The following is a 16,796-nucleotide window of genomic DNA, read 5'->3' as shown; positions in this document are numbered from 1 at the left end:
AAGAATCATGCTGAAAAAAGTCAGCTTCTTGAAGTTCTAATTTTAATATGATGTTTTCAAAGCTAGTATATTACCTGGTTGCTTCTGCCGGGGTTTTGGCAAATTGGTCACACATGTATGTGGGCACATGAGGATATTGCAAGGATGTAGAGATCCCTCCAAAAAGAGCTGTTTCGTCTGAGATATATGGATCCCTCCCAGTGGAGTTTTTGGCAATGTATTGGCAGGCACCAGAGCGAGACAATAAACCCCCACTTGATGAATGCTATCGATTGCCTAGAAAGATATAAAGAAAAATATTCAGTGAGATTAATTTTACTACATTTGACATCCTCCTAAAATAATCCATTATTCTACTCTAGGATTTTCCCTTTTCTATCCATTCTGGGTCTAGAATCCATTCTAGGTCTAGAATCTGCTAGATTATTAAGATCTCATACACCTGAAGTTACCTAATTCTTTCAGCAATGGCAGCGATCAACAGAAGAGGGGTAAGGTACGATCTAAATGGACAGAAGTGGATACTGATTTGTAAGCCTCAGTATGTTCTCTCTTAGATAATGTCCAACACCTAGAAATTTGTGTTGGTTATGTTATGTTATGTTATGTTATGTTATGTTATGTTATGTTATGTTATGTTATGTTATGTTATGTTATTTAAGAGTTTATTTTTAAGTACTCTCTGCACTTAACATGGGGCTTGAACTCACAACACTGAGATCAAGAGTTGCGCACTCCTCTGACTAAGCCAGCCGGGCACCCGATTTGATTCTTTTAATATACAACATAGCTCAGTTCAATAGAGGAAGAGTATTTTTTAAAAATTTTTTTTAAATGTTTTTATTTATTTTTGAGAGAGACAGAGACAGAGTATGAGCGGGGGAGGGGGCAGAAAGGGAGGGAGACACAGAATCTGAAACAGGCTCCAGGCTCTGAGCTGTCAGCACAGAGCCCGACATGGGGCTCGAACTCACGGACTGTGAGATCATAACCTGAGCTGAAGTCGGACGCTTGCTTAACTGACTGAGCCACCCAGGCGCCCCAGAGGCAGAGTATTTTTATTATGGACATGAGAAGCACTGGAAGTGGGCCCCTGCTTAAGTGGTTCACAAAGTTACCCAGAATCCCATTTGCAAAACAATGGGGTGAGGCTACTACACACTGAACCCCAGAGGCCACTGGCCTCCTCAGTGCACTTCCGCTCCCAGCCATGCACCTGTGCCCTCGCTGAGCATCAGCTGGCTTGCTTCTACACCTTTTACGTTTGTGCTTGTTCCTGTGTTCACATAATTTATTATATCAATTGATAAAACTGAGCATAAAAGGACAGAGAGAATTACTCTGGAATTGTTTTGGAAAGACTCACTGAAGGTAAGCTCCTAAAAAACTACTGTTGATAGACACAAGTTAATTCTAAAAGATTATGTATTCTAGTCCCTTTGCACATACTTGCATTCTAGTCTAACTTAAAGGAAATGAAAACAGAAACCAAAACCATGCAATGTGATGTGGTTTATGGAAGAAGGTTGACTGGAATGCAAACTGGTGTATGCATTCATGCTACTGTCTATCAAATGAAGGAGGATATGTATGTTTTGGGTTAAAATTTAATACTGAAGAATTTCTCATTTTTATGATTCTCTGCTTCAACCACCTTTTAATTTTTTTTTTTTTTTTCAACGTTTTTTATTTTATTTTTGGGACAGAGAGAGACAGAGCATGAACGGGGGAGGGGCAGAGAGAGAGGGAGACACAGAATCGGAAACGGGCTCCAGGCTCTGAGCCATCAGCCCAGAGCCTGATGCGGGGCTCGAACTCACGGACCGCGAGATCGTGACCTGGCTGAAGTCGGACGCTTAACCGACTGCGCCACCCAGGCGCCCCTTCAACCACCTTTTAAAACGCACTGGGCGTGGAGCCTGCTTAAGATTCTCCCTCTCCCTCTGCCCCTCCCCCTCGCATGTGCATGCTTGTACACGCTCTTCCTCTCAAAAAAATGATAATGAAACTGACCAACTATTAATACTGGTTCCAAACATACCAGCCAAGAGAACTCTACTGTATCACTCATAAGTCTTTCTGAAAATGAGATACAGCCTCAGAAGAATGGACCAACAGTCATAAAAGACAGACAAGGCCTTTTATTAAAACAACTTAATAGGGCAAAGGAATAAACATGAATATCATATTCCTCAGATTATCCTACTAATCAACAGAGACAACTGGGAAACAGAAAGTCTGGCAGGGTTCCTATGTCTCTGGGTTCAAGAATATACAGAGAGTTAGCAAATGTTATTACATATAGCCTAGATTCCCCACTGAAAATACACCATCTGGCAAGTTATCTATTGACTACTTTCTTTAAAAGGTGCTGAGTTAAGTATTTAGTTCATATTATACATAGATCTGGAGTTAACTTCTGGGCTCTCTCATCTCCCAGAACATACGGCGTCCTTACCTTTCTTGTATAGCTCCAAATGCTCTAGGCTGAGAAGCTATGGAGACTAGGGAAATAATGCCCTTTCATTCCATGACCAAATCAGACCCTGAATGACTTTTACAAGAATTTGGATTAGTAACTTAGCATGTAATTTTGCAATAATTCCTGCATATAATTCCTATACTTGCTTTCCAGGGAAAAATAAGAAATACCTTGGGCAATTTCCTATCATAGGGAAAAAACATCTAATTCATCACAACATTCTACCATTATGCCTCACAATTTATTCTGAATGAAATAACCATTTTGTTTATTTGAAAACATGAATGATATGAAAAACACTCTCTTTGCAAGTCTGATTCTTAGCCATCTTTCAGAGATCAGCCCAACCCCACTCTTCATAGTCTTTTCTGTCCATCCTATCCTCAGTAGATTTTCTTTCTTGTCTTGTCACTACAAACAGCCTACGCTCTGCCAGCTGATAATTCAGAACCACAGACCTCGAGAATAAAAAGAAATCTTAAAAGTTATCTAGCCCTATCACTCATCTCAGGCTTGCATTATTTCTACAACATGACTACTAACTGTCAGTGAATACATCCAAACGCCCCAAGTAGACAAGTTTATAGATGTTGGGAACACTTAAAATAACATAGAATTTTCTTTGTGAAGGACAGTCCATGTTTTCTTTGGATCATACATTTATCCAACAAATATTTGCTGGGCCTATACTATGCTGATGTGCTAGCATGACTATCAGGAGAGGAGGTTCCAGCCTTCACGGGCCTTTGACCATGGCTGATGCAGCAAACAATAACTGTGGAATGAAAGGGAATGTTACTGAAAATAGTGGGTCTCTCTAAACTCCTTATTGGAGATGACGCTTACGATTATTATTTTTGATGTTAATAATAATCACTATCGTTATTTACTGAATGCACACAGTATACTTCAAATAATGATCTCATTTAATCCTTCCCACAGCTCCGTAAGATCGTTTTAGCCCCACTTTATGGGTTGAGAAATAAACTCAGTGAGGTTAAGTAACTTGCCTAAAGGTGCATATCTGGTACGGAGAGGTGCTGTGATTCAAAGGCTGTAATTTCAAACTGAGGACTAGGCTCTTTTCATCATTCTACGCCTCCTAACCACTCTCCCCCCGCCGCCCCCAACGACTAGTGACATATCCCTTACATGGAGCCCAGATCTTCTCCTTCTCCAGCTCTCTAACTCCACAGGCAAGCTCCTTCAGAGCAAGAATGACATCTTACGTTTGCTGGGATCCCTGCACACTAGGCACCAGGTTACACACACATGTTGTTGACAAGTGGATTGATTTCTGTCAAAGACGTACTGCACACGTGGTCAGTTTAAACTTTCACGGGCAGTGAACACTCAGGAACAAAAAAAGTGAGAGAATTTGCTGAGGCAGGTCAATTCAATTGTTCTTGGCAACCTGAGCAGGAAAATCCTATGTCGTCCGGAGGGAGAAATGGTACCGATTATATTAGTTTGCTAATAGTACCCAGAATATCTGAGCAGTTACTGGCAAGAAGAAATACGGTGGCATGACTGGCCCAACAAAGAGGAGGCTTCATCAGTGGCTGCCAGCACCTGTGACAACAAAGCCAACCTGCTCCGACAAATAACCCCAGGCGCGCTCACCTGCAGCACACGGCTCATCCACTGGAAACTGTCTTCCTCTGAGGCGTCGGGTCTTTGTTCCGCAACCACCACGATGCGCTCATCATAAAATACAGACACAGAAAACACAGCAATTCTAAGAGAGACAGATCAAACACATCAGGACTCCCTTCACAACCAGTCCTATTTGCTTTGCTCAGTTGGAGTTACAGAGAGGAGTTGTCCCCACCACACTACCCAGAAACGAGTGGTTTCGAAAAGAAAATGCCACAGTCATCACCATCAAAATGAGGACTCAAAAAACATGTACTAGTAAGCACCACCGGCACGAACGTTGGGATGCAGTGGTAAGCAAGACAAAGTCCCTGTCTTCATGGAGCTTGCACATCAGAGACAGAACAAATAAATATAAAAATAACGTCATGTCGTATTACACCAGGAAGAAAGGCAAGGCAGGGCGAGGGGCAGAGTGGTATGCGGGGGTATGCGGGGCGGCTGCGCTCCTGAAGGCGGGGTGGTTGGGGAGCGCCTCCCTGAGGAGCGGACACTGGAGCAGAGACCTGAGTGAAGTGAGGACGCGAGCCATGCGAAGATCTGGAGGAAGAGGTTTCCGGGCAGAAGGAACGGAAAGCGAAAAGGTTCTGAGGTAGGAACGAGCTTGGCAGGTTTGAGGAACAGCAAGAAGGCCAGTGTGCCTGGAGCAGAGTGGTAAGCAGAGAGTGGTGGGGAGAGGTCAGAGCCAGGCCAGGGCAGGCAGGGGGACCTGGCAGGCTGAGGGGAGGGGGATGTTCTGAGTGAGGTCTCCGCTCGAACGTCCCCTTACTAGCGAGGCATTCCCAGACCACCCTAGAGAAACCGGCGAGCGCACTCCCACCCCCCAGGGTGTTCTTTCTACGTGGCCCTTATCACCATCTCACATGTTCTCTCTGTCCCTGACTTTGTAGTTACTCTCGGTTTCCTTCAATGAGAACGTGAGCTTCACAAGGGCAGAAACCTGGCCTGTTTTGTTCACTGCCACATGCCACACTCTGAGCATGCATGATAGTAGCACACGGTTGGCACCCAATAAATATCTGTTGAAAGGATGCATGAAAGAACGGGAAGTCACCGGAGAGCTGAATGTGCCAGCACGTGGGACCATCTCCCTTCCTTCCTTCCTTCCTTCCTTCCTTCCTTCCTTCCTTCCTTCCTTCCTTCCTTCCACACATATTCATTGAATACCTACCGTGTGCCAGGCGTTGTGCTGAGTGCCGGGGATATAACGGTGACCAAAGACAGAAGGTCGAGTGCCCCACGGAGTTTACATCTCAGAGGAAGCCACGTTATTATAAACACTACACGTTTTAGGAACTGGTTCTCTACTGGTTTCATTAGTTTTTTCTACTTCTTAAAAAACTAAAGGGATACCAGGAATGCTTTAAGGATACATATCCATGATTGTAAATAAACTACTGGATAGACATCAACTACTCAAGTATGTACCAAATATCTTTCCTTGTATTAATAAGCAAAGAAAAGAGGGTTTGTAGTTGACTTTATCCATGGAATTTGAAATTAGCACTTAGGTACTATGTCAATCTCTGTGTTAAAATGTTGTAAAAATTTAGAGATGAGTTATAAGAGAAACAGTTCTCAGATGTAAAATTCCTACAAAGTAGCATCTATCTTAGATGATAGTCTGAATGGCACTACTTCTATATTGATGGAATGTAAGAAGTTCAATGTTTTAGAATTCTCCTCAGTATTCAACAAATAGTAATAACTAAAAACTGAAATACAGGATATGGTTATATCTTATTCCTCTCAATCTCAGCCAAACCCAGCCATGTTGAGATAAATATTTAAAGCCCAATTCCTGCTATGCTTAACCAAAAAAAACCCCAATCACTTACTCTACAGAATACAACTCAAATTACCCTGTAAAGATACATTTAGATTCCACTGCAAGTGCTAACATCTGAATTTTGTACTACTCACCTTCCTCTATAAACAGTCTTTATTGATTCAACAGCCAATCCAGTAGCAACAATGTCATCAGCATTATGTCTTCGACCACTAACCATCAGTAACCCATCCATTTTTCCAACCACGAACACCAAACTGCCCTGAAAGGTAATACAAATTTACCTTGATTTCCATTATTTAAATAGCAAAACAGGTATTTTACTTTCTGCTTTGAAATATAGTTCATCAAAAATATAAGAAAACAACACTGTATTTTATGGATTCTAAGAAAGTGTTTCATATCTCAGAGATCAGAGGAGAAATCTATAGCATTTTACAAAAATTACAGTATATAAGAAAAGAATTTGTTTATATTTATTCTTAGGGAGGAATTTTATAAAAAAGCAACTAGGATTGGGGCGCCTGGGTGGCTCAGTCGGTTAAGCGTCCGACTTCGGCTCAGGTCATGATCTCACAGTCCGTGAGTTTGAGCCCCGCGTCGGGTTCTGTGCTGACAGCTCAGAGCCTGGAGTCTGCTTCTCCTTCTGTGTCTCCCTCTCTCTCTGACCCTCCCCCATTCATGCTCTGTCTCTCTCCGTCTCAAAAATAAATAAACATTAAAAAAAAAAAAAAAAAGAAAGAAAGCAACTAGGATTCCACACAAGCGTATTTTATTTTCTCAGCCATGATTATGTCATATTAGTTCATTTGTACCTAATCACGAGATGGATGCAAAGAAAAAAATTGTTAACTTATTTAATACTGGAATTAGGAAGAGATGAAAACAGCTCAATGTGAGAACACCTGTTGGAGATTTATAAGGGTAATGCTGTTTCCATCTGGCAAGATTAGAAACAGGCTAATAAAGAAAGGTCTGAGAAACACTATAGGAGTCTCTCCAAGAAGGTAACGTAGCTGCAGGAAATGTTGCTGTCAACGCCCTAAAGACATCACTGTACAAATAATACTTCTCAAAAATTCTCCTAGACCCATTTGCAATAAATTGACTTTTCCATTCATTACACAAGTCCTAAATTTCCTGGACAATTTATACATATTCAATTATCTAGTAGTCATCTCGACGTGAATGTCACTTAGTGATTTATTGAGCGCAATGTAGTGCCATATGCTGATTGGGTTATGTAAGTAAGATAGAACGTCTAGACTCAAGAAACCACAGGCTAATCTGAGAAGACAGGAAAGAACCAGCCATTTCCAACACAGTCTGAAAAGTGCTATGGTGGACGTAAGTAAAGAGAATGAGACAGACACTGCTCTGTCCATTTCTCCATTTCTTTCACTGCAGTAGAATTTTTAGCTGGGCATGGGTGACCAAAATAAAGATTGCATTTCAGCGCCCCCTTGCAGTTAAGTGTGGCCACGGGACTAGTTCAGACCAGTTCAGATAAAAGGTGTTGCACCTGTCAGAATGGCTAACATTAACAACTCAGGCAACAACAGATGTTGGCGAGGATGTGGACAAAGAGGATGTCTTTTGCATTGTTGGTGGGAAGGCAAGCCGGTGCAGCCATTCTGGATAACAGTATGGAGGTTTCTCAAAAAATTAAAAAGAGAACTACCCTATGACCCAGCAATTGCACTACTAGGCATTTATCCAAGGGGTACAGGTGTGCTGTTTCGAAGGAACACATGCACCCCCTTGTTTATAGCAGCACTATCAACAATAGCCAAAGTATGGAAAGAGCCCAAATGTCCATCGATGGATGAATGGATAAAGGAAATGTGGTATATATATATAATGGAGTATTACTTGGCAATCAAAAAGAATGAAATCTTGCCATTTGCAACTACGTGGATGGAACTAGAGGGTATTATGCTAAGTGAAATTAGAGAAAGACACATATCATACGACTTCACTCATATGAGGACTTTAAGATAGGACTAAAGATAGGACTAAAACAGATGAACACAAGGGAAGGGAAAGAAAAATAATATAAAAACAGGGAGGGGGACAAAACATAAGAGACTCATAAATATGAAGAACAAACTAAGGGTTACTGGAGGGGTTGTGGGAGGGGGGATGGGCTAAATGGGTAAGGGGCACTAAGGAATCTACTCCTGAAATCATTGTTGCACTATATGCTAACTAATTTGGATGTAAAAAAAAAAGAAGAAAAAAAAAGATATGACGTGTTGCTCAGTAGCTTCAGGAAATCTTCCTTAAGAGATGGTGGGATACACTCTTTCCCCTGTCCCGTTTTCTGGAATGCAGATGGGATCCTGCAGCTCCATCTTGGACTTTAGTCGTGGAGAGGTAAGCTTTAAAAGGAGCTAGGTTTTAGAGAATTTTTTGGTGCTGACAGGATTAGTTAAGACAGTAGGTATAGACTTCTCTTTCTAGGATAGCAATCGTCTTAGTGGCATGCCCTCACCCCCCTGCCCCCATAAATGGTGGGGAAGAAGTAAAATTAGGTCTTTTCTTATGTAACTTGAGCTGGTAAGAGGAGATGAAAGAGTAGGGAGGTAAAAGAGAGGTACATGGAGACATATGGGTTTAACTATGACCACAAATGTCTGTTACTTACAAAATACAACCCAAACTTCCCACAACATCATGCAAAACCCTTCATAATCTGGCTCTCTGCCTTCTTTGTGGGCTCACAAAACTGTTAACTCTCTGAGAACAGATTTTGTATCTTAATGGTCTCCGTGAACGCAGTGCCTGTGAATACCATTTGCTGGAAAACAAACTGTTAATATTTGAAAAATTTATTATTATACATGGTATAGTGCCGATAATTTGTATGAAAATGCTTTGCACACTATTATGATTTCCCTTTGCTATTTAAAAAATTTTAAAAAAATATTTATTTATTTTTAAGAGAGAGAGCGTGCTGGGGAGGGGCAAAGGGAGAGGGAGACAGAGGATTTGAAGTGGGCTCTGTGCTGAGAGAGGAGAGCCCAATATGGGGCTCAAGTTCGTGAACCGTGAGACCATGACCTGAGCCAAAGTCAGATGCTTAACCAAATGAGCCTCCCAGGTGTCATTCCCTTTGCTATTGAAGGTAACTTTTTTTTTTTAGCGCTCTTCTAACTCAGTGAAACATACAAATCAAATCAAAGAAATGTAGCAAGACTAAATGAAAAGAATTTTTGAAAATAAAAAATATCTCAGCTTAAAGGAGTCAAGTGAATGTGGGTAATGAAAGCAATAAACATTAGGTGAGTTTATGACATTCTTACAGAAACCACTCTGTAACACTCTTTAACACTTCTGAACTAATCTGAATTTGTTCTGTTCTGTGACGAAAACCTTATAAAGTCTAAATATCTGGATCAGATACACCAAAACAAACATGAATGCATCACTTACCGGCCCTACAAACCCCAGTAATCCTGACCGGATGAAGGGCACGTCCCCAACAGGAGAGCCTGCAGAATTGACTGGAATTACCTAAAAGATAGAAAGCAGTGAAAATCTTAGCTTTTTCTTAAAATATGTATTTGATTTTTATTTTATAAAAAAATTGTTTTGAATGTTTATTTTTTGAGAGAGAGAGAGAGAGAGAGAATGAGTGGGGGAGGGATAGAGAGAGAGAGGGAGACACAGAGTCCAAAACAGACTCCAGGCTCTGAGCTGTCAGCACAGAGCCCCACACGGGGCTGAAACCCATGATCCACGAGTCATGACCTGAGCCAAAGTTGGATGTGTAACCAAATAAGCCACCCAGGCGCCCTGTATTTAATTTTTAAAATGTCTTAGAAAAATTATAATAGTAATATACGCTTATTGAAAAATTAAAATTACATAAATAATGACTTCAGTATCCCCACCCCTTTAAGAGAGAAACATTTACAATCTGCTGTATATCTCTCAGACTTTTTTTACACGCATGTATTAATGTAGTAAGAATTTATTTAAAAAAAAAAAGAATCCTATTACATATACTGTTTCACAACCTGCTTTTTTCACATACTATATATTTTTCACATAACATATGTATTTGGGATATCTCTGCAAGTTGGTGACAGTTGCTCTAGCTCCCTTTGTTCAACAGTCCTGCAACATATCATCGCATGGGGGACAAGACGGAACAGCCCTTGGAGTCCGATGAAAGTTCAACTTCTGGCTCTGCCACTGACTAGTAAGTTCCTGGACTTCTCGAAGCCTCAGTGTCTTTGGCCATAAAACAGAGCTCCCAATGCCTCTCACAGGTTTAGGGAAAAGATTAAGGGAACGTAAACAGATTTGCAGGCATAAGCACAGTGTTTGGCTCAGAATCGGTACTCAGAAAACTACAAGAATTAGTACTTTTAGAATGTAAGCCGTCTTTCCGGTGAGGAAGGCCATCTAATTTTACTGTTACAAATGTGCTTTACTGAATATTGCTGTACAGATCTCGGTGTATTTGTACAAAAGGCATGAGCTCTTTGAAGTTTTTCTCACCAGCAGCTTATTTTTAAAGATACACTTTGCTTCGTTTTCTAGTCATTACTAGGTCTTCTGTCCCAGTGAAAGGTTAACCACACTGGAAAACTCTCTCAAGATTTAAATAGAAAATCCAGTAAGAAAAATACTAGAAACTTCAATTTGGAAAAAAAAAAAAAAAAAAAAGCAAAAAACCAAACAAAAGGCAATTGTTTTCTCCTTTTTTGGTTAGGATTTTTATTCTACTTCCCTATCGTTAAATTTATACTGCAGATTTCAGAATCCCTTCATCACTATGGACCTGGCAGTTTGATATTAAAATCTGAGAATTTTGGCTAGGCAGTTGCTCTTATCGGAAAGGCAACGTAATAAAATACTATCGGTGTCTTCAAACACTGCTTGAGGATCTTGTTTATAGTAAGGAAAATGGAATGACGAAAAATTCAGATATTGGAAACATATGTAGTCCAAGCGTTTAAAAAGAAGAAGAGTAGGGTGAGATTTTTTTTTTCTTTTAGGGTGACATTTAAATTAGTGAAATGTATAGACAGCGCAAGTAATTAGTCACTTGTGAGAGCAAAGTTACTGGTGGGAAACGCGTGCTTTAAGAGTTTATCAATGCCCACTCTCATCGAGGTGAGTGGATCGCAACTCTGAAGGAAGGCCAAGAATGTAATAGTATTACTGATGATGCAAGGATGGTCACAACAGACAGACATTTAATAATTTACACCATTCTAGGCTGTGTAAACAGATGATGGACAGCCCAGGAGCTCTTCACCTTTTCCAGTTACCACACTATTCATATAGGTAATACTCTCCTGTCAGGTCTATTACAACATAATTGTGTAATGGTATGTGCCAATAATGGTATGGTAGATAGATATGCCCTGCCATACTGAGACTGAGAGTCAAGTATTGAAAAAGGAAGCTCAAAGAACTGAAAATTGGCAGTTGGTCATAATATCATGGCCCATAAGATGGACTTTTCTGTTCCCTAAAAGCTACCCTGTGGCAGGTTACTCCCAATTAGGAAATATAGATAATTCCTTATGCCTGTTCTGATTTCCAGCCTCACTAGGCAAACTTTCATTACTGTTAGTCTTTATGCTCAGAACTGTCCGCAGGAAAACAATGTGCTGGTTTCACTAGAACATGAGTTATTTGAGGAGCTCCGTTTGTTTTCCTGAGGCACCAAGCATCTAGAATACTGCTGGGACACACAGAAGGTGCTCAGTAAACATGTGTTGAATGAAAGATTGAATAATGGGAGCAACCTGCCCCTGTGACAGGACAGTTTTTCATCAGTAACTTGGCGTTCTGGTTGGCATCAGTCCTCATAGGCTCAGCTAACTTGAGTCTACTCTGGAGAGATGGATCTGCTGTCACTGTACTCTTAAAATTAAATTTTGGGGCTTATGAAACTCAAAGTATGGCATATTCACCAGAGTGAACTTTTATGAGGCCTTTTACTCTTCATTTATGTAACAGATAAACAGTAATTCTTGTGCACCAGGGGTGTTCTAAGCACTTTACAAACATTAACTCGTTGGGGTGCCTGGGTGGCTCAGTCGGTTAAGCATCCGACTTCAGCTCGGGTCATGATCTCGCGGTTTCCGAGTTCGAGCCCCATGTTGGGCTCTGTGCTGACAGTTTGGAGCCTGGAGCCTGCTTCCGATTCTGTGTCTCCCCTTTCTCTGCCCCTCCCATGCTCATGCTCTGTCTCTCTCTGTGTCTCAATAATAAATGAATGTTAAAAACAAACAAACAAACATTAACTCATTTAGTCCTCACAACAATGCTATGAGGTATGTACTATGGTTCCTCACACTTAAAATTTTTTTTTTTTAGCGTTTAGCGTTTATTTATTTTTGAGACAGAGAGAGACAAAGCATGAACGGGGGAGGGTCAGAGAGAGGGAGACACAGAATCCGAAACAGGCTCCAGGCTCTGAGCTGTCAGCACAGAGCCCGACGCGGGGCTCGAACTCACGGACCGCGAGATCATGACCTGGGCCGAAGTCGGCCGCTTAACCGACTGAGCCACCCAGGCGCCCCCCCTCACATTTTAAAGATAAGGAAATTAAGGCACAGAGAGGTTAAGCAACTCCTCCAAGGTCAGCGAGTAAGTGGCGGACTTAGGATTTGAACTGAGGCAGCCTAGCTCCGGAATACACTTTCTCAGCTGCTATATTGTACTGTTTCCCATTGGCCAGGTCATTTGACCTAGTGACACCCTGACCTCACTACATAAGTTCCCCCCCCAAATTTAATATCATGTACCTCAAATGTATTTTTTGTCACACCAGCAAGCCCAAAGTACATCATGCCTCCTGTTCTAGAGCTGACACAGATTTCTCCAATTTCATCTGTTTTGCAGAGTTGGGGAGGTCCATCGGGTCTCACAATGCACATCATCCCTAGGGTGCAGAAAATACAGTTAAGAGACAGAGATTCTGGAAAACCTTTGTAAAATAACAGCCTCATCCTTCTGAGCCCAGGAAAGTTTTGCATTGACTGAACGGAATTAAGTAAGAATGCCAAACAAGAATGTCAAAAATAGACCTGATACTACATAGGTGTATCTGAATTCCCATCTTTTAGTCCCGATGATAAACAAGTTATTTTTAAAATTCAGCAAATAAAACTATGACAGATGTAGACCACCGCTTTCCAAGACAGTAACATGTTAAAAATGACTATAGTGTCCAAAGAAACAGGTGAAATTAATTTACCCTTGGGCAAATCAAACTCAAACACTCACGGGAGCACTGAGCTCTAACTTTCTGCCGGTCCCAATGTCTTGGCAATTACGGTGAAAACCAGACAACTTTAGTGCAACTGAGTACTTAAGCTTTCCATATGAACAACTGTAATGGAATCATTCATAATGAAATCATACAATACTGCTGGAAAGGAAGTATAATTAGAATCACTGAACTGTTAGAGAGGCTTTGAGAAGTTAAGAGACTAAGAACTAAATTTTTTATTCCTGGTTGTGGATCTCATTTTTATCAGGTTCTACTATCTCTAATGACAAATCTTTTTGAAAAACCAAATGGTGCTCCTAAGAACTCACCACCAGGCATTACATGGCCCACATCCTGGACCGTCAGTGCTGAATTTTTATCTTCAGTATTGACCCGTATTACTCCATAGCTCAATCCATTCATTGAGAGAATAGCTCTTCCTGGCAAAGGGGCCCCTGGAACTCCAGGCCTGAAAACAAAATAAACTCATCAAATTTGGCAAATTAAGTGATATTAACGTAAAAGTATGTACATATAAAAGCAAATTTCCTCTGACCACAACACACACACAAAATCCTCATTTTCTCTGCCAAAAACATATTAAATTAATCAAATTCACATGTATAAAGCATGGTCCACATTCATTCAGGTGGAAAAAGTAAATTTCAATCTATTATTAAGAATATATTGGCTTGTGTGTACTTTCCACACTTAAGCTGTAACCAAGTGCAGCCTATTTTGTGGGTTGTTTTTTTTTTTTTAGATAATTTATATATTTTGAGAGAGAGAGAGAGAGACAGAGAGACAGAAAAAGAGAGAGGGAAGAAGGGAGAAGCAGATAGAGTGGTGGAGACAGAATCCCAAGCAGACACCATGCTGTCAGTACAGAGGCCAACGTGGGGCTTGAACTCATGAACCGTGAGATCATGATCTGAGCCGAGATCAAGAGTCACATGCTTAACTGAACTGACTGAACCACCCAGGCGCCACAAGGACAGCCTATTTCTCGTCGAAGATGCTAACTAAGGAGTCTGAAGAGCAAAACAATGCAGAAAAAGAACTCGTTCACAACTATGAGAGAAGAATTAAAGTATATTTTCAGTTTACCAGTTACCCTTATGGCAGGAGTGGGAAAAATAAATGAGATGCTTCCAACTGCTTTACAAAGTCATTTTCACTTTTAGGCTGATGAAGCAGAAAATTAGTTAGCACCTCTTGTCATCGCCCAGTAAATAGCACACATCTGATTAAAGTTGTAACATACATCAAGAACACTGACATTCTGCACAATACCTGCGGATTGCGACAGTCATGGCTTCAGCAGAAGTAGCACATGGACAGATGGCCTCAGGTTTCAGTCCATGGCTTTGGAATAGACTCAGGAAGGCATCACAGGATGACACAGACCCTAAGGAGTTGGAACAAATCAACGTGAAAGCTAAAATTGTGATTTTCATTACTGTAGAAAATTGGTAAAGAGTGGAGAGCCAACACATTTGCTTTTCATGAGATCTCTCACTGTACCTCCTTAATTCCATACACATATTTTATTGTGCCTGTGAGATGGTGGATACATTTCAAGGACAAATAAATGCTCAGTCAGCCCATAAAAGGTCACTGACACTATTTAAAGTCACAACTTGGAATAGGGCTGCTCCTACCAAACTGCAATCAATAGCAGAGATGTACTGCAGCCATTCTCTTCTATGCGATATTCTCAGATTTGTTTCTAAGTAAGGTCAACCCCACATCTGTGTTTATACCATTGTGACTACTGACAGAAATGCACTTACAGCAAAGAGCACAGTTTCTTTTTTTTTTTTTTTTTAATTTGAGAAGGACAGAGAGAGAGAGAGAGAGAGAGAGAGAGAGAGAGAGAGAGAGAGAGAGAGAATGAACAGGGGAAAGGGGCGGAGGGGGAGAGAGAATCATCTTAAGCAGGCTCCATGCTCGGTGCAGGCCTGATGCAGGGCTCAATCCCATAACCTCGGGATCATGCCCTGAGCCGAAATTAAGAGTCAGATGCTTAACTGACTGAGCCACTCAGGTGCCCTGAGAGCACAGTTTCTAACACTTTACCTGATTCTACTGTGTGGAGGCTCAGGTGTTTGTGCTTGGAGGGAAAACCAGGTAACATGGTAAGATTTCCAAAAGCTTTCCCCAAGTCCTTTGATTTGTTCATAGGGGGAATTTATATAAAGTCCAGACACTTGGGTTACATCAAGTCAACTTCTTATCACTCCTTATAGTCACATGATAGAAAAAGGATATAAATGAGTGAGCAAGAAGGGGTATTTCTGAAAGCTTATAAAATGTGGTATATCTATTCAATGGAGTATTATATGGCAACGAAAAGGAATGAAGTATGAACACATGCTACATGGAGGAATCCTGAAAACATACTAAGTGAAAGAAGCCAATCACAAAAGGTCACATACAGTGTTGCATTCAGATGAAATGTCCAGGGTAGTGAAGTTTGTAGACAAAGAAAGTAGATGAACAGTTGCCTAGGGCTAGGGAACAGAGAGGGAGAAATAAGGAGTGACTACCAATGGTTATGTTTTTGTTTTGTTTTGTTTTGTTTTGTCTTCTTTTGTTTTAATGGGGGGAGGTAATGATGTTCTAAACTTAGTTCATGGTGACAGTTGTATAACTGTGCATATCCTGAAACCACTGAACGGCACACTTATTTCTTTATACATTTCTTCATTTACTAAATGTTTTTTTGACAGAGAGAGAGAGAGCAAGTGAGAGCACGAGTGGGGGAGGGGCAGAAAGAGAGGGAGACAGAGGATCCCAAGCAGGCTCTGTGCTTACAGCACAGAGCCCGAATTGGGGCTGGAACTCACAAACTGTGAGATCGTGACCTGAGCTGAAGTTGGATGCTTAAAAGACCGCGCCACCCAGGAGCCTCTGAACCACACACTTTAAATGGACGAGTTTTATGGTATGTGAATTACATTTCAATACAGATGTAAAAAAATGCTTACGGAAAGGGGGAAAAACCTCAACCTACCAAAGGAAAGGCTATTCCCACACCCACACTCTAGAAATACTCACAGGGATTAGCTCCATCAGTTACAATTAACATCCGGAGGGAACTCAAGCTGACATCTCTTTGGTCCCGATGTGCCATCATAGCCCAATGCAAGTCTCGACATTTTACTAAAGCTACTTTGGCTATAAATTCAAAACGGATAAAGTTAACACACACATACATGCTAAAATTGGTGTGCATTTAATACACTATAATAAAACCATTTTTACTTATTTTAGGGATCATGATTTTCAGTTAGAGAAAATAAAAAAGGCTTCAAAGAAATTGTGCCAGGTGCTCTGAAGCAGTAGCAACTGACACGGACGCACAATTGTTTTGCTTACTGTGACCTGCAGGCAGGCCACATAGCTCGGCCAAGGAAGCTTTGAACACTGAAGCACCCAGTGAATCTAATTCAGGGTTCAGATTCAAGCAAATTCATCTCGGCTCATAAGAAAGGACATCAAGTGAGATGAAACAGACAACATACCTAATTTGATAGTGATTGAACTCTAAGAACCGTCAAGCCACCAAGGCACAGAATTATGTCTCCAGAAGAGCAATTTGAAAATCCCTGAAATCTCAGTTCAAA

General features: G+C 41.0%; 1 protein-coding gene across 4 annotated transcripts in view; it reads right to left on the bottom strand.

Annotated features, from left to right (window-relative positions):
- Positions 1 to 16,796, bottom strand: part of DIP2B (disco interacting protein 2 homolog B) — a 225,166-nt gene that overhangs the window by 31,427 nt on the left and 176,943 nt on the right. For all 4 annotated transcript variants that reach the window (XM_042992273.1, XM_042992275.1, XM_042992274.1 and 1 more), the window contains 8 exons: positions 16,228 to 16,347; positions 14,461 to 14,575; positions 13,497 to 13,636; positions 12,701 to 12,837; positions 9,363 to 9,443; positions 6,062 to 6,189; positions 4,106 to 4,220; positions 75 to 276 (listed from right to left, as the gene is read on the bottom strand). In XM_042992273.1, the coding sequence (XP_042848207.1) occupies positions 75 to 276; positions 4,106 to 4,220; positions 6,062 to 6,189; positions 9,363 to 9,443; positions 12,701 to 12,837; positions 13,497 to 13,636; positions 14,461 to 14,575; positions 16,228 to 16,347 (1,038 nt within the window). The remainder of the gene's footprint in view (positions 1 to 74; positions 277 to 4,105; positions 4,221 to 6,061; positions 6,190 to 9,362; positions 9,444 to 12,700; positions 12,838 to 13,496; positions 13,637 to 14,460; positions 14,576 to 16,227; positions 16,348 to 16,796) is intronic.

The sequence above is a fragment of the Panthera tigris genome, chromosome B4 (assembly GCF_018350195.1).
Source record: "Panthera tigris isolate Pti1 chromosome B4, P.tigris_Pti1_mat1.1, whole genome shotgun sequence".
Lineage (NCBI taxonomy): Eukaryota > Metazoa > Chordata > Mammalia > Carnivora > Felidae > Panthera > Panthera tigris.
The sequence above is the reverse complement of the archived record's forward strand: the minus strand, read 5'-3'. Positions and strand labels throughout refer to the sequence as shown.